Source organism: Pipra filicauda, unplaced genomic scaffold, assembly GCF_003945595.2.
Source record: "Pipra filicauda isolate LSUMZ 115617 unplaced genomic scaffold, ASM394559v2 scaffold50_size3627746_pilon, whole genome shotgun sequence".
NCBI lineage: Eukaryota > Metazoa > Chordata > Aves > Passeriformes > Pipridae > Pipra > Pipra filicauda.
In genome coordinates this window covers 3,019,680-3,044,731 of record NW_024104654.1, presented here as the reverse complement: position 1 = coordinate 3,044,731, position 25,052 = coordinate 3,019,680, and the positions used below count along the sequence as shown (strand labels likewise).

Here is a 25,052-nt window from a genome sequence, read left to right as displayed (position 1 = left end):
TGGTAGTGCGGGAAACACTCCTATTTTTCTTTTCTTCTGTTTTTCCTCCCACATGGTGGTGATCCAGGAAATCCCTTAGGTAATTTGGAGGCATATTTTGTAGCAAGATACACTTTTTTTTTAAGGAAACAGAAGTCCAGAAAGAACAGTATTTTGAAACACTCCCTTCTTCTCTATCTCAGAAACCAATGACTTACTAAAAAACTAACCCCAGAGACTCACATCACCCAAAATATGGCTGCCATTGAACGGTTTTCGTAACAACATATTGAGTACGATACATAATGCAGAGTATATAAACACACTTCACTTTCCATAGCTCAGGGCAGTCAGCTTAATGCAGGAAGTTCCAGATACTTTTTCAGTTTGAAAACACTGCAAAGCACAAAAGGCAGCTGACTGACTGACCATTAGGGCTCCACAAAGGATACAGTGCGTATCTTTAGAGAACATACTTTATTTAATAGAAGTTTTTTGCTCCAATATACAAAATAAAGGACTGTAGTCCCAATTAACATTTACATAGTTACACAGCAAATAATTCCACCATTTACAACAACTGATAACCTTCCCACACTCCTCACTGTATTACAGTCAAGAAAAATTCCTATAATGTTTTACATACCAATCAGTTATATTTCATATTTCTCCGTCTCTTTTAACTTTTTTTTAACTTGCAGTTTCTGATATCAGTTAAATTAAGAACTTACAAGTATTTCAGCTGCACTAAAAGAAAAATGAAATACATAATTTGGAATACTATCTCAAAATCCTATATAAAATAAAAGTCATTATCTTATAAAAATACATAGCAGGATTAAAACCAGTGAAACAAGAAAGATGTTTTAAATTTTGTTAGAGTATAAAATATTTAACAACTAGCCTCAGTTTCTAACTACATTAAAACAAACAAAAAAAAGAAGGAAAAAGAAGACAAACCATTTTAAATTAGCAAAAAGTAATATGACAGTTCTTTTGCAATACTGTACCTTAAGTATGCAAAGGAATTCATCCTTCTAACATGCACCGTTATCCAACTGATTTACCCCCTTAACCCTTTTTCTACTGAAAGCCGAAAAAAGGTTTTAACGTTATTTGAATCCTTCAAGAAAATTCAATCATATTTTTCTGCATCTCCCACAATATTTAGGCTTTACTTTACAATGCTGGTAGATTAATCATGGTACATTATCTTCTATAAAAGAATTCTAGCCAAACCAAGGCATTAGAAACTCTGCATCTTACAAAAGCAATTTGTTACAGTATGACAGTTGCTAAATAGCCCAATTTATTTAGTGACCCTGTTAAAGATTTGTTCAACCGAGTGAATAGGTGAAGTCATTTCCTGAGCTAAAAGATACAGGTAAGTAAATAGTCAGTTATAGCAGCAGACAGGAGACATTCTTTTTAAAAGTTGTAACAGTATCAATAAAATAATGTTAGAAAATTACAGTAATGTAAAAATCACTAGCTGAAGAGGGAGTGACAAGGACATCCAAGACCTGATTGCCATAATCTGGAATGCACATCCTATGACCTTCCAGAAATTACATTCAGCTACTGTCAGACAATGTACTCCTAAGTGAAGAATGTCAAATCACAACAGTTCACATTTCTTACAGATCAGGTGTTTTGTCAAGATTTAATTGTTAATGCTGTTTCACAAACCTAAAGCAAGGTAAACTGCCTAGTTTCTGAAATTTTCACTCTACAAGTCTTAAGTATAATTACTTTTAAAGGAATGTGGTATCTTCAGGCTCATGAAATTCCAAGCCTATTTCTTCTTATTACTCAGACGTAATTTAATGTTAACAGAAGCTGATCCATTTTTTGGAGAAGAAATAATATTCTTAAAATTGTTTACTTTGATCCAAATCACTCTAATTTACTTAGCATATGAACCATCAAAGAACTATAAAGACCAGTATACCACCACTGCACCACCATTTTCTTACAATATGCATTCTTAAAAGTCTTCTATGTCATAACTTGATCACTTTTTTTCATTCATTAATGAAAAGAGGATATTCTAATTTTATTAAATAAAGTACCTCAGTTAGATACCAGTTCCTCCAGAAGGAAATCTCTCTCCTGTGTTATTAATTTTTTTCAGATATTGTAGGCATTGTCTTTACAATTTATATTGGCTCTTCTTAAACATAGTTATACTTAAACATAATTAGTTTTAATTCAAATTAATATATAAATTTCCAATACTCATTAGAAAAAAGGACAGTACACAAGATCCTAAGTTACAATAATTTATAAATAAAAATAAACTATTACAAACTAAATCCTTCCCCATAGGGAGATTAAAAGCCATAATCTTGACTGATTGTTCCCGATCATACATTATAAATAATGTAAGCTTCTTCAGAGAAGCAAAACATACTTGCCTCCCTGACACCAGTTTACACCTTCAGTTAAACTACTACCATCAAGAAGGCAATTGTGTTGGGCCCAGATATATCTTCTTGCTTACATGTTAACCCTCTGATCCTAACCTTTTCAAACTTAAGCACAGGAAACTAACTTCATAAAGAATCCTTTACCTTTTATACATAAACTGTGTATAAAACACAGATTTCTTGTGCTCCTACTGCACCAATCTGGCAGTGCAGTTAGAACCTGATTCAAACTCCAATGAAGTCCGTGAAAGGTTCTCCGTGGCTTCAATGGGCTTTGAACTAGGATCACAGAGACAGTATTATCCAAATGAAAGCTCCTGCAAGAGTGGCTGGTATCTCTCTTTTTGCTTATGGGATGCAGTGGAGATGTGTAGTCAGCATGATACCTGAGCAAATAAAATGAAAATGATACGAAAGTTTTAAGAACCCCAAACTCTTTGCTTAGTTGTGTGCAAACTGTGCTATTGCCCCTAGAGATCTCTGCTTTCTGTCTCTTCAGTGCTTGCTCCATTCCAGGATAGAGAGGATGTGAGACACAAAAATCTCTTTTCTGTACAGTTCCCCCTCAGTCCCGAGACTGATAGAAGAGGATGTAACCAGACTCAGAGTTCTTTGAGATGTCTGATGTCAACCCGTAGAATTCTTCAATAGCTTGTGCATCAATTTTCTGTATGTAAAAAAAAAAAACCAAAAATTTTAAAGTAGGAATATCTTGCATAATATACACATAAAATTAAGTTCCTCCCTAAAATAATAAAATCCAAATAATTCTTAAACTTTTTATGTTTTGGCTTCCCCTCTGCCACCAACTGCACAGAGAGCAGCAGCTATATATGTTTTATATATACATTTTTAAGTATTAAGTGACCTTACTGTAAGTGCAATCTTTACGTGCATTGCTTGCACAAATTTCACACAGAGAAATTTTAGAGACAACAATATCCCACTGAGACTTTTTATCAATATGAAGAATGCAAATACAAACTACCATTTCTAACTCTAAGCAGCATAATCCAAACAAGTGCAGAGGAGAATAAAAAGGCGGCAGAGAATGAAGGCTAACTTTTTCTATGTTTTTTGCACAGACTGTTTGCTTGTGATACTGTTAGCTTAGAAAGCCTCCTATAACCAAGATTTAGAGTGAAAAATGGAAAACTTCTGTTGAGAAGGTGAAGAGTGTTGTCTGGTTCTGTTATTTTCAGCTATAAAAGAAACTGAAAGCAAGCTCTCTCTTGCCACATTTTAAATAAAAGGCAATTGGGGTACAAACTATAAAAAGATGAAGAGATAAGTTTTCTTTCACTTAGCTAGATTTTACTTAATCTCATTCCCATCACTTGAAATAAAACCTCTCTCAAGAAGGAGTGAACTACTTCAACTTGATGAACTATGGGTCTAAATGTTAATGAGATGGTTTAGACTTAAGAACAAAAGGATTCTTTCCTTTCTCTTCAGATCAGTTATGAGAAAGAAATATACATTACTGCCAGGTGTTACTGATTTGGAACTACAGAGATTGTCCCTGATGTTTCTATGCAGGGCTAAGGGTTGGACTTGATAATCTCGTGGGTCCCTTCCAACTCAGCAGTGACTGTAAATGATGTGATATGCTACAGCCCTCTCTCTTTTCACTGGAGGAAAGTGAACTTTTGACCTTATCAAGACATTCCAATTTACTGTGTATCTTGCTAGGAAGCAGAGGCAATCCTTTTACTTTCCCAACAGCTTTGTGTATTTCAGTGTTTGTCTTTTCCCACGTGAAAGACTGTCCATAATGTGGCATGAGAGAACTCTTCCATACCTTTGACTCATGCTGACAATTAACAATGTAAGTCAAATACCTGTTTCTTTTTTTTTTAATTATGTGGTTCTTATGTATTGTAAGGAAAATGGAAACGATTAATTTTATAGATTTAATTAATACAAATAAAGTCATGAAAAGTACTTGGACAGCACAATCATACTTCTGTTCATGCACAAGCACAGAAAAGGGAAAAAAAGGAAGATGACAGAACAATACTCTCAGTAAAGAATAAAAGATAACTGATGAAACAGAAAGTCAAAATGGGTGAAGGGAATTCTGCTATTCCAAATTAGGTTTTTTTCTTTTTTTTCCTATTAAGAATAATTCCTTAAAGCATGGCTAATATTAGCAAGTATACCACCAAAAGCAAAAGGCTCCTGCTTCAGGGGTTAACTTTTAAATTTTAGGGTAAAATCTCAAAAATCTGCCTATTTTATATTTGTTGTACCTTTATTCTAAACAATCTGGGATACTTGATAAAACAGACTAACAGACTAATCTATTCCATTAAATAATAAGCTCCTAGAAAGTATGAACAAAGGACTTGCTACAACAAATTGTCCTCAGAAAAAACTGCAGTAAAACTAATTTATCTGTATCTTCATTTGACATGCCTTCTGGCCACAGAATAGCTTATTAAACAAAGGTGGAAGATCGTGGTCATAAACAAAGGCGGAAGATCGTGGTCATAAACAAAGGCGCTTCTTTTAAGTGTAAAACCCTAACTGCAATTCAAAGAATTGTACAGTCAAATTGTAAGGCACAGCTCTGCACTCACAGTTATTGCTCATTTAGATTGGGTTGAAACCTCTTCTCATTAGCATTCCCAGTCATTTTACTTTAAGTAAGCATATACACGAGGGGGTTACAAGCAATTTGGTTGGGCTTACCTCAACAATATCATCATCAAAAAGCAACCAAAAATCATGACTCTTCACTATTGCAATATAATGTCCTCTGTTAGGGCCACTGTAAAACAAAATTAGAAAAGAACACAGACAATAACACATATGTATGTAGAAATGTATTTAATTTAATTGTTTTTTTTTCTTGTAGAAAAGCAATACTTAACAGTAATTAAAATGGTTACCACTACAATTTCTGTTTGGATTTTCTCCCCCCCTCCTTTTTTTTTACTGTCCACTTACATTATCTTCATAAGGTCTTACTTACCTTTATATTTAATACTGTGCTAAAAAAAGGATTATAATTTCAAATGAAGAATAAGCAGCACAGGTATTGAAAATACAAATGAAATTTTAAAAAAGAGACAAGAGAAGTGAAATCAAGAAAACATTCAAGTATTTCATAGAGAACAGATCCCAAACTATTTCTGATCTTCAGAAAGAAAAAGCCATAGAACTGTTCCTCATCTACATGAATCTCTTTATCTGGTCCACTGTAAGCAAAAACTGAATTAAAGTGGCAGTTTAGAAGTCTCAAGAAGCATAGCAATGAGAAGGGCTCCAAATTAAAACTATTATAATGCTCAGCTCTTCCGTTATGGCAGACAAGGAATTTCTCCACAGCTGTGATAGAAAAAAAATCCACCAAAACTTTAGTGTCTTATTTCTCATCAGGTTTCAAGTAAGGAAATCATACACTTTCTGAAACAGCTGAACCTTACAACTGATAGTGGACAACTAGTCAAAGCAGTTCTGGAACTGCCCCAACCGGCTAACAGCGCTCATACAATTTTTATGTCCAGATCAGGGAGGGAAGGTTGCCATCTCTGAGGGACATGCCTGTGTACCAAATCACTAACACAACAAAACCATGGTTCATCTCCTGCCATGGCTCTGAGAATGGAGAAGTTCCCAAGACTGCAGCTCGAGTGAGGGAGACAGATAATGGTCAGAACAGTCAGAAAGAATTTTCCTTAAAATCCAGAACAAGAGTGTCCCAGGAAACTAGGGGACAAAGGCTTGTTTTCCAAAACTGTCCACAACTGGCCAATTTGAGGTCTAATTATCTTTACTCTCTGCTCACTGCGAGAAAACTGATGAACTGGAGCAAACCACCCAAAGATGTAGTGAAATCAGCATTCCCAGTCATGAAACTGAGCCCAGTGCAACCTAACCTAATGTCAGTTAGCCCTGCTTTGAGCTTTAAGTGGTTCACCTCACAATATAAATTATTCTGTGATTCTACATGTCCAACTGTAATTTTCAACTTTGGGGCTTTCATCTACTCAAATAAGCAGCTTGTAGAGCAGCCTGATTTTAAGCCTTGAAGCCACAAGAACATTTGTTGAATATAACAAAATCAAATACAAACCTAGCAGTCATATTTTGAAAGCAATGAAACAAATTAATCAACAAAACTCATAATATATGGATATATTTCAGAAAATGTTGCTTTAGCTTTAAGAAAAATACCCACCCTAAAGGAAATGCTTGATAAACTAACAGTGCTTTCCTTCCTAAGGAACTTCTTCTTTTAGAATCTGTTTTTTTAAACATAATTAAGTTCATACAAAGATCTGTGATGTGAAATACAGTTATCACTTTTCACAATGAACTGTCACAGCAACAAAGACATATGTTCTGTAAGGACTGGTAGCTTCTCCCCACAACACTTTTTTTCCTAAGAAACTTTTCTTTTACGAGTTCTTTAAATGCTATTGATTTATAGGATACTGGGTGCTTGGTGTTGTTTCTTTAAACATAGTTAGGCTCATACAAAAATCCCTTGCTTAAAACAGAGTTATTACCTTCCACAATGAACTACCACAGCAACAAGGTCATACATTCTGTCAGGATTGGTGGCATCTCCTGAGGTGTTAAATAAACGAAGCTCTAAAGGAAAAACTACTCTATAAGAGAGTTTTGTATATCGATGGAGCTGATCCATGTATTTAAATCTCTTCAAATGGAGAGCTAGAATCATAGGCAGCTTTTTTACTTTCATCCTGAAAAAAAAGAACCAAACAAAAAAACCAACTGTATTTTTAATATTCATCCAAAACATTCAGTCAGTATCAACAAATAGGAAACCTATTGTACTGAAGTCTTAAAAATTCTGCAAGCATTAAAAGAAACTCAAATAATCAGCTGTTTAAAAATAAGTCCTGTGTTGCTAAACTAAAGGGGAATTTTTAACAAATGAGAGAACTGAAAATATATTTAAAACAATGAACTACAATATATAAGAACAGCCGTGATGAACTCACATAATAATTTAGATCACATAGCACAGAATTCAATTTTTAAATGCATCTACCCATAGCTTTCCTGAGTTCCCAAAAGCAAAACCTAGATCCCACTTGCTATACAGTGGAGGTATTGCAACAGAGTTGTTTCAGCTGTTCCAGCTGAATTTCTCAGTAAACCAGCCAAGTCAAACAAGCTTTTTAAAATAAGCTTTGTTACACCACTTTGTCACATAAGTATTACCCAAATCTTCCTATCAAGCCATTCATTTTAAATTGCCAAGGGATACAAATAGCCCAGTGTTATACAGCTACCTCCTACTACCCAAACAAGATAAGGCTGTGCTCTAGCACAATAATTTTGTACAAATGTTGCAGCAATGTTTTACAGCAGTCAAAGCCAGAAAGTGATAATCTAGTTTTACTGAGGGCTCACTGGCCCCTTTCCCTAGTTTGAGGTATTGAGATCTCACATCAGTGCCTACAAATGCTCCTCAGCCAACCATAGCTGGCCTGGCAGCAAACACAGACTTCCACCCTTTGGGCAATAAATTTGCCCATACTAACAGAATCTCCAAGTTGAGTGCTCTGCTTCTTGGCACAGCCTACTGCCTTAGATCAGCACAGTGATGAATTTTTCCAAGTGCTTTCCGCCCCGACACATAGCTCAAAAGTCTCAACAATACAGCCCCAGTTTGAGACATGTCTACTAAGACCACATTTTCAGAATGTCAGGAAGTATGTCTGTACAAGACAATTCTTTTTCAAAAGACAGTGGACTGTGAACAAATCCTTGAAAACTCACCTTTCTTCCCTTTTTCTCATTAAACTTAGACTGAAAACAACCCATAGGAAACCCTGCTAGACTCAAATTTTCTCCATGCCCACAAGAGAACTACGAAATAAAAACGACTGGAGAGGGGCAGAAAGATGACAGAAGCAACTATTTTTAGGGAGAGTTACTTTTTATTATATTATGACTATAATTTCTGCTCTAGTCCTTTTTTTCAAAATTAAATCCTCTCCTTATAATGCAACTGTTTTTGATAATAGGAGCTCTTTCAATGGTGAAGAAATTTGGTACACCATCTTTGCTAGTTGAGAAGACACCAACACAGATAAACTGTGTTATAGAGATACAAGAAAAATATGACTGTAGTGAAACTAAACTTAAGCTTCACATGAAAACCAAAATATAAACAATCAAAGCTGTGTTTTGCCAAGGAAGTGCCTACAGTACAGGTTTATGTCAACCCAACTTATACTGGTCAGGGATCACATTATCCACCACACAGAAAAAGAATTAAAGCAACAGAAAACAACAGGCCAGACCTGGATTCCCAACCTAATAGACACCGATTTGTAAGCTTAGGTAGCATGTTAAGGCAGACTTGGGAGATGAGATATGCAAAAGCTGTGTGTTGAATCTATGGTAAACCAAATAACCAGTATCAGGGGTATAACCAGCAGAGCATGTCAGTGTTCCCACTCCTTCAATCAAATACTTTCTCAGATAATAAATACCACACGGTGCACAAAATGAGAGATTTTTCAAATGTGTGAACAAGACTAGAAGAATTATTAGGCAAACAAGAATTGTTTTTAAACATAATGAATTTCAGGCTTCCATGGAGCTTCTGATGATTTTCAGGAGCACTGTCAAGCAGAAGTTTAGCACGACTAACTAAACACTTTTAAGAAATCAGAAACTCAGCTAACAAAAATAGTTACAAAAAGCGCTATCAAAATGATTCTTTCAGCAACTGGAAAAAAATATTTTATTTTCAAGACAAAATCAGGTTTAAAAAGTCACATACAATCCACGACTTTTCATCATTGCCAGTAGTCTTTGTTTAGTCACTGGCAGTTGAACTTGGCTTTTTAATTCATTTTTGGTCTTATTACCATTCTTTCTCTCATTTGTAAAATAAATAATGATCAAAGGAGTGCCCAAATACTTTACATGGATTCTCATTACTCATGGAAATAGACACATTGAATTCTAGCAAGAGGAATGCAACCAAGTTATTCTTAAGTGGAAGAAGAGTGAGGAAAATTAAGGGAAAAAGGATGTTCTCTCCCTGAGACATACACATACAAAAGGAAATACAAGAGTATTTTCATGAAATGCATGGGTTATTTTTTTCCTTCCCTAAGTGTGATGTACCTTTTATGCGCTTCTTGCTTACTGCGACATTCTTCACAGTAGTACTTGTATTCACTGCACAGAGTTTCTGTATTGCTGAAACCCCTGAAAAAAAAAAAGCTATAAATGCTAGTTTCTTATATGAGTTATTCCAATAAATGCACAATATAAACAGAATTTTATACACTTAAATCTATGTAAGATAGAAATGTGAGCTTCTAGTTTTATGTCCTGCTTTCCAGGTAACAGGTAAATACAAATTACAAAAATTCAGATTTTTGTCTACCTTAAACAGTGAGTGATTGAAGTATTCTGCTCCACATCAACTGAAAGGTCTAAGAAGTCTTCATCTTTGCTGCTTACCTGAATGAAAAGAAGAACCAGCAGAACACTGTTAAAACAAGTTATACTGATTTACCTGTTTTTCAGTGTACCATTTTCTATTGATGGAATTAATCTTCTACCTTATAACATCCTTTTAAAATTTTTGCAAGTGGCTTTTCTATTTCAGAGATTTGCTAGATCTCTGCTTCTGATTTTGTTCAGGAAGAGGGAAGTGTATATGTGTCTGTGGGTGTATATCATACTGTGATTTCAGCTCAACAATATTAATACCAAGTTTCTTCTACACCTCACTCTTTTCGAAAGAACAGAATCCCTGGGATTCTTCTATTTAGAGCACTTCCCTCCAATTGAAAGTTATGTATTTGCATATCATAGTGTACCTAACAAAGAGCACAAATATTTTGAAGCCTGCTCCTGGCTAGATTCATACTCTGAAATGAACAGCAGACAGTAAATTTGGTGAATGAGAGCTTGGGGCTTGGTCTGATAGAGGCAGAATAATGCATAGTCAGTTCTCTAAAAAATGCAAGAGTAACAATTAAGCAAACCCGAAAATTCTAGAAGAAGAAAATAAATTCCACCACAAATCCTGACAAACGATGAACAAAATCCACAGCTGCTCTGAAAACCAACTATGTTATTAAAGTTTCAGGAAATAGTGATCTGCAACCTTAACTTTTGTCTGCTAGCGTGTCCTCTCTGTGTCTAGAGATACTCAGTGTCACTGATGAAATGTCTTCTGCCTAGGTACAAAAATAAATGCTTTTAGAAAAGATGCCTGGCTGCAATTTCTTGATTGAAAGCAGGAAAATGAAACAGCTACAGGAGAACTAATGTAAGTTGATCTTTAAAACATACAGGGCTTATGTTCCCTTTTCAATTCAGAATAAAAAAAATTGGAAAGTTGTTCTCTGATTATCAAGAGATGAGACACAGAGCTCCTAAGGTGACATACATGGAAAAAAAAAAGGATAAAAGCAGATGGTCAAGATAACCATTTTTGAGAATTGATACCATAGGGCAAATCCAAAAACTTAAGAAATTAGGTTGAAAGCTTCTGTTAATATCTGTGAGAGGACTGGCCAAGGATTCTTCCCACTGTTCTGTACCTTGTTTTTCCAAGAGTAAGTGTGCATGTAAAAAAATGCCAGTATGCCAGTACACATCTTATCTACTGTATCATTCAGTGCTATGTTTATACTTCTGGACAGATCACAAAACATATATGGAAAACTTCCAATATATTTAGAGTGGAAAAAAAAAAGCCACCTGCATCTTCAGTGTGCTGCACGTTTCCTGTCTTCAGGGATGTACTATGGTTTAGTTGTGTGGACAAATCTTCAAAATATGCCACGGCAAACCACTTTTGGAATTATCGAACCTGAATTTGTAACACTAAGAACTCTGGTGGGAATCATCTTAGCCTAGGGATTAAGAACGGCTCAGAAAAAAAAAATCAGTTATAGAAAAGACTCTTGCTGCTGCAGTCTTCAGCTAGGACAGATGGAATTAAGGAGTCATGTGATCAGTGTTATTCAGACATGCAATTAGATAATTCTTCCTCTCTTGGTCTAATCAAAGAAAATTCCATGAAACAATACAGATTTCACAGGCAGTTTTATCCCATGCAGAAGCTGTAGGGGCAGAGAGAATATGGACAAGAAGAAAGAGATGTGTTGGACCTGGTTAAAAAGAGACTGGAACTGAAAACAGAAGTTTGCAAAAGGAGTATTTCCATTCTCTGTGATAAAAGTGCCTTAAAAAACCTCTCTTAGGTTAGCCAGTCCACTGTGCACTTGGGTCATGAAGAACCATTAAAGGCTTTATTCTAAGAATAGCCAAGTGGACTTTTTTTCCATTTATGTTGATAAATTATGATTTGCTTTCCTTAATTTTTAAGTTTCTTTGAACATTAGTATTTGAACAGATTTTTTTAACATTAAATCAAAAAGTTTTAATTTTAAAAAAAGAAGAGAAAAAAATATAAAAAAGCCATTCTCCACTCTTACTGGCCCCCCATTCACTCCTTCTGTAAAGGTGCTCTTTCAAATCCACATCACTAAGACTCAATCAACATCTAGACTACAATCACCAATGCTCAGTCATCTATAGAACTAAAAAAGATGGCCATGATCAGAAAACCTCATCACTTGCAGAATCAAGGCCTGATGTGTTCAAAAAGCCATCTGAGTATTCCTAACAGGAGCATTTGAGTAACAGTGAAGAATTCAGATGTTCCAGTGTTCTGGTTAAAGGGGGTGGTAGCTGTTCTCACATCAAGGACATGATCTGCACTCACAGAGCTCAGCTGTACTCTGATGGCCAAAGCTGCACAGAACAGAAAGCTCAGAAGGCTGACACTCCGAATCTGCTATTTCTTACAGTTTGGAATTTTACTAGCAATGTGAATCAGCTCACTTGCAATAGAGCTTTTGCAGCTGTAGACTCCCATGTGTGCTAAGACACAAAGTAGTTTTAAAAGAAGCTGAAACAAAGGACATTATCTTAGTTTTAAGAAAAAAGAGAGCAAAAGAAAACAGGGGCATAGTTAAGGTTTCTATAGTAAGAAAGAGCACTGAGATTTTCCTTATTGCCTCCTCTCAGTCCCAAATGGAATTGAGCCAAAGATTTTTATGCATTGAAGAGTTGTTTGGACACAAGAGCAAGACCATCACCTGGAGAAAAACATTACTGATACTGCTTTTGACCCAAGACAATTTCCTGGTTTTGTCTGTAGAAGTACTGGCCACATTTAGCTGTTTCAAATTTAATCTTAATGAAGTCGATTACATTATTTTCTGGCTTACTGTTATTACTCCTTAAACTGTGAGAAAAATCTGTAAAACCAATTAACTTCTAAATAATTTTTAGCAATTAGCCACAAAATTTCCATTCACTTCAACATACTGCCTCTATCAAGGAAGGGTGAAAGCATTATAACAAGAAATCACATTAAAAGCATGTAAAGACAACTTACAGTCTCTTTTGTAACATATTCATTTAATAGCATGCCTTGTTCCACAAGACAAAACTTTGTTAAAGCATTGCATCTATGTTCCTTATATTCCACTGTCCATACTTAAATAGAAGATAAATCTTTAGCCAGTTATTTTTTATGTTTAAGATGGGCTAATGAACAATGCTTCCTGGAAAGATGCTCTTTTCTATAATCAGGACAATTAAAATTAGAATAAAATTTTGCCATGCTCATTTAAGGAACATTGAGTAGGTTTGGCCAGTTGGAATATAATCACTGTCACTTTGAGCAAAGATATATTATGCTTTACATATTTAAGTATGCACTAAATTCCAAATTTAAATTTAAAATATGCTAAGGTTATTGTCTTATCATTAATAAGCACTAATTCATCCACTTTTGCTATGTAATCTTCTACAAGAGCTATATCCAAGTACTCCTGACATTTTAAGTTATATTTCTAAACACAGAAAGAATCTAAGTGCCAACAGCTCTTAATAAACATTAAGAAACCCCATATATTCACTGTATTTGACAATAAGACACCAGTCACAATAATATTACTTATTTAGTGCGTCCAAAAGTGCTCATGTTCAGGTAGTTGTGTTTTAATTAGACACAAGCTGATATACTAAATAGACAGAAGCTGATAAAATAGCTTCCAGATTATTAGGGTTTGGAAAGGTCCTAATAATCTAAGACCCAATGTATATTAAAACACTGAATTTTAAGTTCAACTGTCCAAGGAGGCACAGTGGCAAACCTATATGGTGCATCTTGTTCAGCAATACCTAATAGAAAAACAGAACTAAGCAACGTTAGTAAAATTCTCAAAATTGTGACAGGCCTGATAACAAATAAAATATACTGGCAAAGACCATTTTAAAATTGCATTAAAGACTGTGCCTGGATAAAAATTCTGACAGCAGTAATTCATTATGCCACAGTGAAGAAAGGTAGTGATGTCAGTCATGTGAAAAGACTAAACTAAACTCACATTTCAAGAAGAAGAAAAAAAAACAGTTCAAGAACTAAAAGAGAAGCAATTGACAGTTGCCAAGAAATACGCATTAAGGAGGGAAAATCTACCATAAAGAAAATATGGTAGCTAGAAATCAGTACCTAAATTACTCAAAGTCTGCGGTTACATTACACATAACATTATGAAGCTATTTTCTTTGAAATAAAAGAGGGGGGGTATTTCTAGAAGACAGAAAAGATTACATGTGAAATATAGAGATTCGATGAATTCCTCCTTTCCAATGTCATGCCAAAATATGTGCATTACTAATTTAGTTAAAGAAAATAGGGATGAAGAGTCATAAAGAAACCACAGTTGTTCAGCTTTTTACAATCTCTAAGGCACAGACCATGACAGAATTACTGTAATTTTAAAATTGTGCTGCTTCTACTTTTTCCCAATGGTAAAATTCAATTATAAGTTTTTATGAAATACGTTCTTTCTCTTATTGTAGAACTTCTCAAAGAAAATTTTAGTATAGCATACTTGAAGAGTTTATTTCTCAGGGTGTAGTATTAGAAGAATTCCTCTGGACAGACATTTAGGAAAGAATTACTTTTCTTGCACATTAAATTGTGTTTTTTGAGAATCCCAATCTACTGTCTCAGTGCCAAAAGCCAACCATAGTACCTTGATTTCAATGGCTTTAAATTTAAAAATTAGAAATTGATGGAAACTGATTCAGAATACTTATTTATGGAATATATCACTAAGTATGATGTTAAGACATTAAAGTTGAGACGAATTTCACACCTTCAAATAGCAGGCTTTATTTCTCTAAATAGTGCATCAATTTAGAATATTCTTATCTGAATTTTGAAGTTATGATCACACTGACAAAAATCCAATTGGGCATTTCCCTAATATTGCCCAAATGTCTTTTCCTACAATTCAGCTGCTGAAATGTGCTCACTAACAAAGAAAAAAATAAAAATATTTATACGAATGTAAGATTACTAAGGAAAAAAACTCATCTACTCTGTTAGTCCATTGGGACAAATGAATCATGAAACATGAAGTAGTGAAATATGGTAGAATTAGTTTTATAACAGACTTACAGTTTCACATGTAAGACATCTGGTTTCATTAGTTAATGTTCCCTGAAAGATTTCATGAACCCAGGTTGGGTCTGGTGGGCTGTTATTTTCATTGTCGATGTTGCCATTGGGCAGGCGACCATTTTGCTTCTCTTGTTTTCTTTCCTCTTGCAGGATATCCGCAATTGTATTTAACAGATAGTTTAAGAACTCATGTGCATCCTGCTGCATGTAGTTATCAAAAAGCTCTACAAGATAAAACAAAAGATTTTTTTAATTAATCAGTCAGTGCTATACTACAAAAAAGGATTTTATTAGAGTCCAATTTCAAAACCATTCCTTTATTTCATTTCTTGAATCATTCATGACAATGCAACACCAACTCAAAATGCATACTTGACAAACTATGTCAAAAATATAGGGGGTGCAAAGAGGGAACAGAATTAACTCAGCTGATGAGAATTAAGAGAAGACTGAATCATTCTGCAAGAAAACTAGGGCACAATTCAACTACCTAAACACAGGCGTACATGTAGTGCCACCTGAAATGTCACAGTTCATCCTATCCAGCTTCCAGATGCCACTGGATCTCCTACAGGCACTATGCTATCTCTGCCAAGCTTAGGTCAATGTCTCGGATAACACCAGGCATCTCAAATAGCATCAGATGTTGACATTTCCCAGAAATTACCTGAGAACTTACAATAAGAGGTGTTTCATTATCTGTATGATGCTTCATTGTCCATATAAGAGGGACGAGGCCCTCTACAAACAGATAGGAGTGGCCTCATGTTCACAAGTCCTGGTTCTCATGGGGAACTTCAGCCACCCCAACATCTGTTGGAGGAACAACACAGCAGGGCACAGGCAATCCAGTAGGTTCCTGGAATGCATTGATGACAAATTCCTCCTCCAAGAGATAGAGGTGCCAATGAGGAAAGGTGCTATGCTGGACCTTGTTCCCAGCAACAAAGACGGACTGCTGGGAAATGTGAAGCTCAAGCGCAGTCTTGGCTGCATGACCATGAAATGGTGAAGTTCAAGATCCTCAGGGCAGCAAGGAGGGCACACAACAAGTTCTGGGCTTCAGGAGAGCAGACTTTGGCCTTTTCAGGGATTTGGGGGTAACCATGAGATAACCTCCTGGAGTGAAGAGGGGCCAAAAAGCTGGTTAATATTCAAGGATCACCTCCTCCGTGATGCTCCGGAATGATGCACCCCAACAAAGATGAATTCCAGCAAAAACTCCAGGAGGCCTGCATGGATGAACAAGGAGCTCCTGGACAAAGTACAACACCAAAAAACCAAAATCTACAGGTGGTCGGAGCAAGGACAGGTAGTCTGGGAGGAATACAGAGAAATTGTCTGAGCAGCCCAGGATCATCTTAGGAAAGCTAAAGCGTGATAGAATTAAACCTGGTCAGGGACATCAAGGGCAACAAAAAAAGCTGGAAGACCAGGAAAATGTAAGCCCTCTCTGGAAGGAAACAGAGAGTTGGTTACTGAGGATACGGAAAAGAAGGCTGAAGTACTCAATGACTTTTTTTGCCTTCCATGAAGGAGTGACTGCAACAGTCAACAAGGTAAGACCGACTGTTGTCATCTACATAGACTTCTGCAAGGTCTTTGACATGGTCCCATGCAACATCCTTATCTCCAAACTGGAGATGTGGATTTGAAGGGTGGACTACTTGGTGCATAAGGAATTGGCTGGCTGGATGCAGCCAGAGGTATGATCAATGGCTCTATGTCCAAACTGAGGCCAGTGATGAGTGGTGTCCCTCAAGGCTCTGTCTTGGGACCGGTGCTCTTCAATATCTTCACCAGTGACACAGGCAGTGGGATCAAGTGCACCCTCAGCAAGTTTGCAGAGGACATGAAGCTGAGCAGTACAGCTGACACAACAGCAGGAACGGATGCCATCCAGAGCAACCTGGGCAAGATTGAGAAGTGGGTCCATGAGAACCTCATGAAGTTCAACAGGTCCAAGTGCAAGGTGCTGCAGCTTGGTCAGGGCAATCCCAGACTGAAGTACAGACTGGGAGATGGACTTGAAGGTTCTTGTGGATGAAAAGCTGGGCATGAGCCAACACTGTGTGCGTGCAGCCCAGAAGGTAAACCACATCCTGGGCAGCATGGCCAGAATGTTGAGGGCAGTGATTCTCCCCCTCTACTCTGCCCTCATGAGACCTCACCTGGAGTGCTGTGTCCAGTTTTGGGGTCCTCAGCACAAGGAAGATATGTACCTGTTAGAACAGGTCTAGAGGAGGACCACAAAGACGATCAGAGGGCTGGAGCACCTCTCCTGGGAAAACAGGCTGAGAGAGTTGGGGTTCTTCAGAATGGAGAGAAAAAAAAGCTCCAGGGAGACCTCATTGTGGCTCTTAAGCAAGGTAGTATTTGCAGAAGTCATGTTATATTGGCCTAAATTTCCAGCCACAGCAAGAGGAAACAGGTTTAAAATTAGGACTTAGAGCAGTAAGTAGATCTGAAATACTGCTTCTGGAGACCGGTATATGTGACAACTTTATTACTGGTGAACTTGTTGGATAGATAACAATGGATTCACTACACTTTCCACTTCATGTCCTCAGTTTGCCAACATTTCTAAGCACAATATTTTTCAAATTAATTCAGTGGAAAGGGATAGTTTCACTGCGACGTACTTGCAATGTATAGCAATGACACAGATTAAAGCATAAATCTGATCTTTCTTACAAATCTACTCTCTTGATCGTGTTCAAACTGAAAACATAGGTAATTGCAGTCCCCTGGGATACCAACCTGAGAAATCCTCTGCTGGTAGTTCTCACATGAGGAATGAGACTAAGAAAACCATAAAGGTATTGTATCAGCTTGAGTAATAATTACTTATTTTCTCTCTGACCAGGAATTGTTACAAGGAAATTTACCTGCCAATTTAAAAAGCATTCTATATCACTGGCTAATATCATACAAGTCTGTTAAAGTGCAATTACTTCAACTTGCTTGCAGTCTAAGAATGTACTAAGAGACAAGCCTTCAGGACTGGAAAAATGAATGAAAAAGATACTCAGTGAAGGTTAAGTTTTGAAATGCATACAGGCACTCCATGGAAGTTCTACTGTCATTCACTTGATGACATCAAGGAGTAAACTTTAAATAGAAAAAAAAATCCTGAATTATTTTTGGAGTAGGGAAAACTTGATGCTAATCTAGATCATTTGGAGAGGTTAAGTAGCACAATAGGTCAGCCAAGAGTATGAACCATGTTGCTTACTTAATGAACTTAGTTTCACTAAGTTCAATCTAGCCAACTGTAAGGTCTTTATTTAATTGAGTAAATCAAGGCAGAACAAGAGTTACAAGTCTCTTGAGGTAAAACACTTCAGAGGTTCTTCACAGTGTTATATCACAGGCCTCTCAGGGCTATGAGCCCAGTCAGTAACCAATTAGCCTTCCAGACAGGAAACAAGAAACGTTAAAAATCTCTAGAAATCTCTTGAAATTTAGGATATCAATTACATTTCAAAAAAATTTTGCAAAAATTACTTAGTGATTTTAAAATTCATTAATCCCTTAAAAAGTAGTTCAAGCTATGTATTGCAAAAATTCTAAATTAATTTTAAAATGTGGGGGGTTTTAAGCCAGATTCTTGCAGGGAAGTCTTAACATCCTTGCCACACACTCGGTTTGGGAGACTGATTCCTGCATTCAAAAAAATTTCTTTTTAAACAAAGAGCAAGGGTTTTACAGTGAATTTTGATTATAAATCTAAAATTCACAGAGCAGCAAAACTAGCAAGCAAGTTCATAAGCAACCAGCAACAATACACTTTAGTTCTACATGAACAGAGAAAGATAAGGTTTCTCTCTCAAAATGGCTCCAGGGTTACACTTTTATTCTAGGGTCACCTCTTGTTTATACTGCAGCATCAAGAACACTTTCTCTGTGGAACAAATATGTAGGTATTTCACTATGTCAGCTTTAGAATTAAATCATAATTGCTATGATTATTACACAAGAAAAAGATAAAAGTTACCATTTTCTTTTCGCAATCTTGTTATAAATTTCTTGGGAGGTATTACTCCAACTTTTTTCTTCTGGGTGGCTATACTGTGGAAAAGATCAGCTAAGCATGTAAGGAGATTCTCTTTTTTTCTTGGTTGACTCTTGTATGCTAAGACTTTGTCTCGAAATGGTCGACAAAAATAAAGTGCCTGAAGAACTGAATTGCAGTAGCATGTATTCCCGAACTATAAAATAAGAGAGAGATCTATTAGTTTGCATTGTATTACTGTAGAGAGATAAAATTAAACCCAAAGTATAATAGAGTGCATAAGCAGGGGCCAACTTTCTGCAAGTCATTTCTTCCTGACTAAGGTAGTAAAGCATAATACTGTTTCACAAAGGACTACCTAGTACTCTGTATGTAAATACAAAAAAAACCTAGGCAAACTTGAACGATACTGTTTGTCTCACTTGTAAATTTAATTTATTGGTAATATTTTGCATCTACTTGGATCAAAATGTTCAACAAATACCCCCAATTTCACAATTCCCAAAATATGCTCAGGTAAAAATATCTGTCTATGACACATCTGCCACAACAGTAAAGAACAGGTACAGCATGACCTTGTACTGTGAAGAAATTCAGCTGTAAATGGAGAGCTTCTCATACACTTCAGAAAATGGATTCTTCAATCTTAATAGCTGTCATCAAAGTAAGAAATAACTGCTTTAACCTGTTCCTACATTTTCAGTTCTCATTTTAGGGTGACAGGATTGGTATTCGAGAGTTTTCTTAAACCAATGTGACATGGCTTGTTTAGGATTTAAACCTATGATAGCTGGTAGTTTCAAATCAAGGCTGCAAAGAAAAGAATGTCCAATTTGGATGTGTGCATTTTGAAGGAGGCAAGCTACTGAATTAAAAAGGAGCAAGAGGAGTCAGCAAGAAAAGCACCCGGAACCCCCTCTTTACCAGGACACTCCAGGTGGGACAACTCCAGGTGTTCCTCTTCCCCAGACTCCTTGGAGTTCTTAAGCATTTGAGTCTTGTGCTCACTGACACTGTCTCCAGCTCACCCTAACACTGTAAACCTCCCCATCATGTCTGTGAAGGCATCGTGAGCTGTTGATGGATAAAGTCGTTCTCATTTTATGCTGCCCTTCTCTAGTGAAACCTATTATTTAACACTCAAAGTGTGGAAAAAAAATCTTTATAAAGGCCCTCAGCAAGTAATCCAACCTTTCAGCTGCAGTCGTGCAACCTGCAAATTGAAGCACAAACCTACTACACACATTCTGTAAAATGTGAAAATAATGTTCATATTTACATTATATATAAAGATAGTAGCACACAGGAGTAGCAAATTCTGAGACTATATTGTGATGGGGAGACTTCTATAGCACAAAGTGCATTTACAGATATTTTAAGAGCAGATGCTTTCAATAGGAAAAAAGAACTAAAAGCTTTTATATCTTAGGGATAACAGGGAAGTAACTATTTTTTGCTCTCTCTCAACTAAGACAATGATAAACAAGAACACCATGTGATTTAATCACAAAACTTACAAGTTAATTGCTTTCCTTTATTTTAAATTAATGAAATATGAAGAACTACTTTCTAAATAACCAATACACACTCAAAGAATAAGTAAGAAGTGTATTTTAAAAAATATATTAAGATGTCATACGATATCCATATTAAAAAGTGAAGAAATTAACACTTATTATTTTTATTTATTAAAGCTAGGGGAATGCTTATATTAGCTTCCTTGTGGTCCAAATCTGCAATCAAGTAAGTCAATGAACTTAAGAGGAAAACCAGGGCTTTTTCCTTTAAAGGCAGCAGATGAAATCACACTATGTCAAAATATTTAATATTGTAAGCTATTTATAAGTTTATAATTAGAAATAGCCATCAAAAGAGAACTACATTAAAGTGTTCAGAAAGTTCTTAAAATTTAATCAAATTGGAAAAGTGCTAAAATTTCTACAGCAAGTGTCAAAAGATGAAAAGGAAGCAAATTAGAAATTTCATAAGATTCCAATTTTAAAAAGGAAGAGTCTGATGATAAATTAATTAGAATGGTAACCATGCAGTGAGAGATGACCAAAATATGAAGAACTCAGAATAGGAACAAAATTCAGATTAATTTAATATGAATGTATGTTAACCTACAAGCCTGTGAGTATGAAATAAAAGCAATCAGATTAAGTTCATAAAAGGTTTTCTTCAACCAAATTCATAGATAGTAGGCAATAGAAGACTGAAAACAAACTCCTGAAGAAAATGTAATTAGTTCACATTTATCTCTAAAGCATCAGTCTTTATTGCATCAACCTTCCAAATCTTTTTAAAATAAATGCTTCCAATGATTAAAAAGTTATAATGACACCTGTACTGAACAAGGGGGAAAAGGTAGGGAGGTTTCTAGACTAAGCAAATAGGGAATTTAATAAATTAATTAATGCTGGTCTTACCACCACTATTACTTTAGTTCACATCTTTGACTCCATTACAGAAAAACACTCAGCACCTTGATCCAGTCTCCCCACCACCCGCTAAACACCTATACTCTGTTTTCTGATTCTGGGTCTTCAATACTTGGCTCTGCTGCAAACCTGGCAAGGGACACTTTCCTTCCCCCCACTCCACAGCCAGCACTGCCTCAGTGGCACAACACTGGTGAGTGCAAGTGCTGAACTGTGTAACTTCGTGCCTCAAGTTTGCCTCACAATAGCAGCAGAAAACTGTAAGAAAGACCATCATCATAATTTTGTATCTTAAATTGTCAGCCTGTATGGGATACAGAAACTCCTCTATCTCATCTGGGGGAGAGGAGAGACCATGTACAGCATGGTTATTTTAACCAGTGTTTTCAACTAGTTTATTGCTTGCCTTCTTGTTTCTGTGAAGACCATCTTATGTTGTGCATGTCTAAGGAAAGTAAAAAAAAAGACCTTTTCTCCTTTCATCAGTTTGTGTTGTTCTTCTGTTCTGAATTCTGAGAAATCAGATTATTTCCTTTAACAAAAATACTGCATTCTCCCTGTTTTCCACAGAATTTTTTTTCCTTTTAAATTCTGAAATCAAGATCACAACACCCAAACCTTTGTGGAAATAATAGAAATGACACAATGGGGAAATTTGCAACAAACACACTGCACATCCACAAATGCTTACAGTCTTATAGTTTACTCTTCTGATGCACATACAACTGGGAAGAAACTTGGTTGTTGAACCCCACAAATCTACAAAAACAAACAAGAAGTTTACAAGAACTCAGATCTGGTTGGAACACTGTCTTTGTGCAGCTCTAGGGTTCCTCACAGCTCTGATGCACTGGCAGGTCTGGCAACTTCTAGCTGTTGCAATGGGCCACTCCAGTAAATAGGATTTCTCCAAAACACACAGATCCATTACAAGAGACAGAATAACCAACCTTTCTGCTCTAGAAGTCTGGTAAACTGGTAAAGAGCTACCAGAGTAGCTCTTCAAGATTAAAAATCTTATTTCATGCTCAGTGGATAAAATGCTTTAATTTGTGAAGCACATAAATTTGAATAGTTTACATTACTGCACTGTAGAGGAAAACAACAACGATAGGCAGACTTGATGTTCCTCACTGTCCCTTATGCATGGGACATAACACTATTAACACTTTCATCTTACCATATATCTTAAATAATTCCTGTTGATTTAGTAGATGGTATTGTCCTTTCAAGTCTTAACTGAATTTTCCTTTCCTATCAACCATCTGGTCTTCCATATGTTTCCCATAATTGCCCTTTCTTAAGTCTTCTTTTACCTCCTTAAGTTGTTCTTTCGGCACATCCTCAGAATAATCCCTAGATTCTGCCACAAGCTGGAAAAGAGAGAAGATAGTGCTCCTACTTCTCTTCTTTTACGCTACCTCTGGACAAATTGGCAGCCCTCTATTTCAGAATTGTCATCTTTACCTAAAATCCTTTTCTGTCTTCCAGACATCTCAAATGTCTAGCTATCACACAGTTAGAAGAGAGCTACTGACTTTCACATTATCTCCCTTTTTTCCATTACTGTGGAAAACTTACGACAAACAAAATCGATAAACAAGTTAGAAAAACTTAGCAGTAAATGTTAATGAGCCTCTAAGAGGTTCACTTCTTGCAGTTCCTATAAAACAATCAGAGAAATCAATGAAGGCAAAAGTTGTGATTTCTATCACTTCTCAATCTAACAGTACTCAATTTATTATGTAATTATCTAGTATTCATTCTCATTCTGTCATTCTTTCTAAATGGCCATTGGCCATAGTTTGTTATTTTTCCTTTTCCTGATAGATTTACATTCTGCAGGCTTATTACACATTATATTGTGTATATTGTGTATACATACTGTGCTAGTAAACACAACCCATAGAACAGATCTGAAAACCATTCAAGGAACAATATGACTGAATTTATTTAGCCAACTACTGTATCTGAAAAACAGCATCAGTGTACCATAAATGTAATGGGATCCCATTTTACTATTTGTTCCAATTCAAAGAATTTTGGTCCATAAACTTTTATTGTTTGAAGCTAAAATAAGCAACATTCCTGTAGTACACAGAAAGTTGAAAGCACTCTGAGATATCTTAGCTGCCTGTCTCTTACATGTATGGTTGAGGGCAATGACTTAAAGGCAGATATCCTTTTGAATTTCCTACTCCCTCTTGGGTACAGAAAGCCAGAATTTGTTGATAGTCATTATATATTCAGAAGATTATCCTCTATTGAAACTTTTCTTAAGGGTACAAACTATGTAAAACTTCAAGATTTGGTATACAACACCATTTCACTGTTTTAAGTCTTAAAACCTCTCAGGACTTGGACAAGAAATTAGGAAAACAGTTTATCTGTCAATAGAGTAACAGATTTGAGAAATCTGTTTGTGGAAAAATGGAAAGCCTAAGCTCTGCTGCAGAACTATCAAGTATTAACAGTTAAACTGATGTATTTCCTTTTTTGAGAGAAACAACATGTCATTCTGAGGGCATTTCAATTGTCATGAGAAAGGAAAAGAAATCACTAATTTAAGTCATGGTGTCTGAGAGGCATCTAAGTCAGCTTATCAGGAAGTATTTACTAACTTCACAGTTAGGACTGCAGACTCTTGAACAATGTCAGTGCTACAAGCCTGGAGGCAGAGACATATGTTACAGTAGCAGGACAACATCTAAATAATTATTTTCATTAAGAAAAGCAGGACAATGGCTCTTGTTAAATCAATTTTGTTTAAATATGTACTTTCTGAAGCCCCAATAAATAATTTAATAATTAAATAATAAAACTAACTGTTGAATCAAAGAATTTGTTATGTTTTTTCTACCATTGCTTTTTTGGGCTCAGTATTTTCTTTTTAACCTTAATACAAATAGCAGATATAAACATTTCAGATTAACAATAGTCTTTCACAATTCTTTTTTCTCGTAATCCACTTAGATTGGCATATTATGAACTACAAGCTACATATTTTAAATAGCTTTTTTTAAGACTTATACATTTTAACAGCCTACAATAGACTTGGTTTTAATATCCTACAATTTGTAAAATGGAATAAAATATTCAACACTGAGTTCATTTCAACAATTACTTCAGCAGCATATTTCAACAAATACACTGAATACTGAAAACGTATTTCAATAGTATGTATATTCAATGACTGTATCTTTCAGTGTTTCACTTATTCACTCAGTCGCAATCCTGCAATTTAACAAACCCACTCCTGGCATTTTGAAGCAATGAAGTTATGGTCTGAAACTTACATTAACCAAACCAAAATAGTGCTCATTGACTGGAAATTGTTCCGGACCAATCTCTTTCTCCAAAGCTGAGGCATTGGCGCCCTAGAAAAAAATCAAAAGTAGTAAAATATTAGTATTGTAACTACATACCCAGTGAATTTAACTAGTTGAGGAAAAAAAACAAAACCAGAAGTTTTCTGGCAAGGATAAACGACCAAAACCAACTAAACAACCAAAAAAAGAAACAAAAACAAAAACCAAACCTGCAAAACACCTGGCCACAACTAAAAAAATACCTTAGAGATGTTTCAAAAAATGTTTTGTTCAAAAACATCTGAAAATAAGTTACGGGTATTTCCAAATATGATGTTTTCAAAAACATCTCAAAGTTATATAATTTCCAAGTAT

The 25,052-nt window shown here is 35.8% G+C and overlaps 1 protein-coding gene across 1 annotated transcript; it reads right to left on the bottom strand.

The window, feature by feature from the left end:
- Positions 1-437: 437 nt before the first annotated feature.
- USP12 (ubiquitin specific peptidase 12) lies at positions 438-24,733 on the bottom strand. Its single transcript, XM_027727173.2, has 9 exons — positions 24,666-24,733; positions 22,061-22,128; positions 18,911-19,124; positions 14,911-15,137; positions 9,796-9,872; positions 9,531-9,614; positions 6,926-7,123; positions 5,103-5,181; positions 438-3,075 (listed from the first exon to the last, which is right to left on the bottom strand). Exons 2-9 carry the CDS (start codon positions 22,088-22,090, stop codon positions 2,974-2,976), a joined length of 1,011 nt encoding a protein of 336 aa, XP_027582974.1. The 5' UTR covers positions 22,091-22,128; positions 24,666-24,733; the 3' UTR covers positions 438-2,973.
- Positions 24,734-25,052: the final 319 nt, after the last annotated feature.

What these genes read in the sequence shown, in the direction of transcription:
- USP12 (XM_027727173.2), bottom strand. Translation starts at nt 22,090, where the DNA reads ATGTGCATCAGAAGAGTAAACTATAAGACT. An exon ending in AAGCAAGAAGCGCATAAAAG is followed by an intron (nt 7,124 to 9,530) that starts GTACATCACACT and finishes CTTTTTTTTCAG; the next exon opens with GATGAAAGTAAAAAAGCTGC. An exon ending in TTGATGATGATATTGTTGAG is followed by an intron (nt 3,076 to 5,102) that starts GTAAGCCCAACC and finishes TTTTACATACAG; the next exon opens with AAAATTGATGCACAAGCTAT.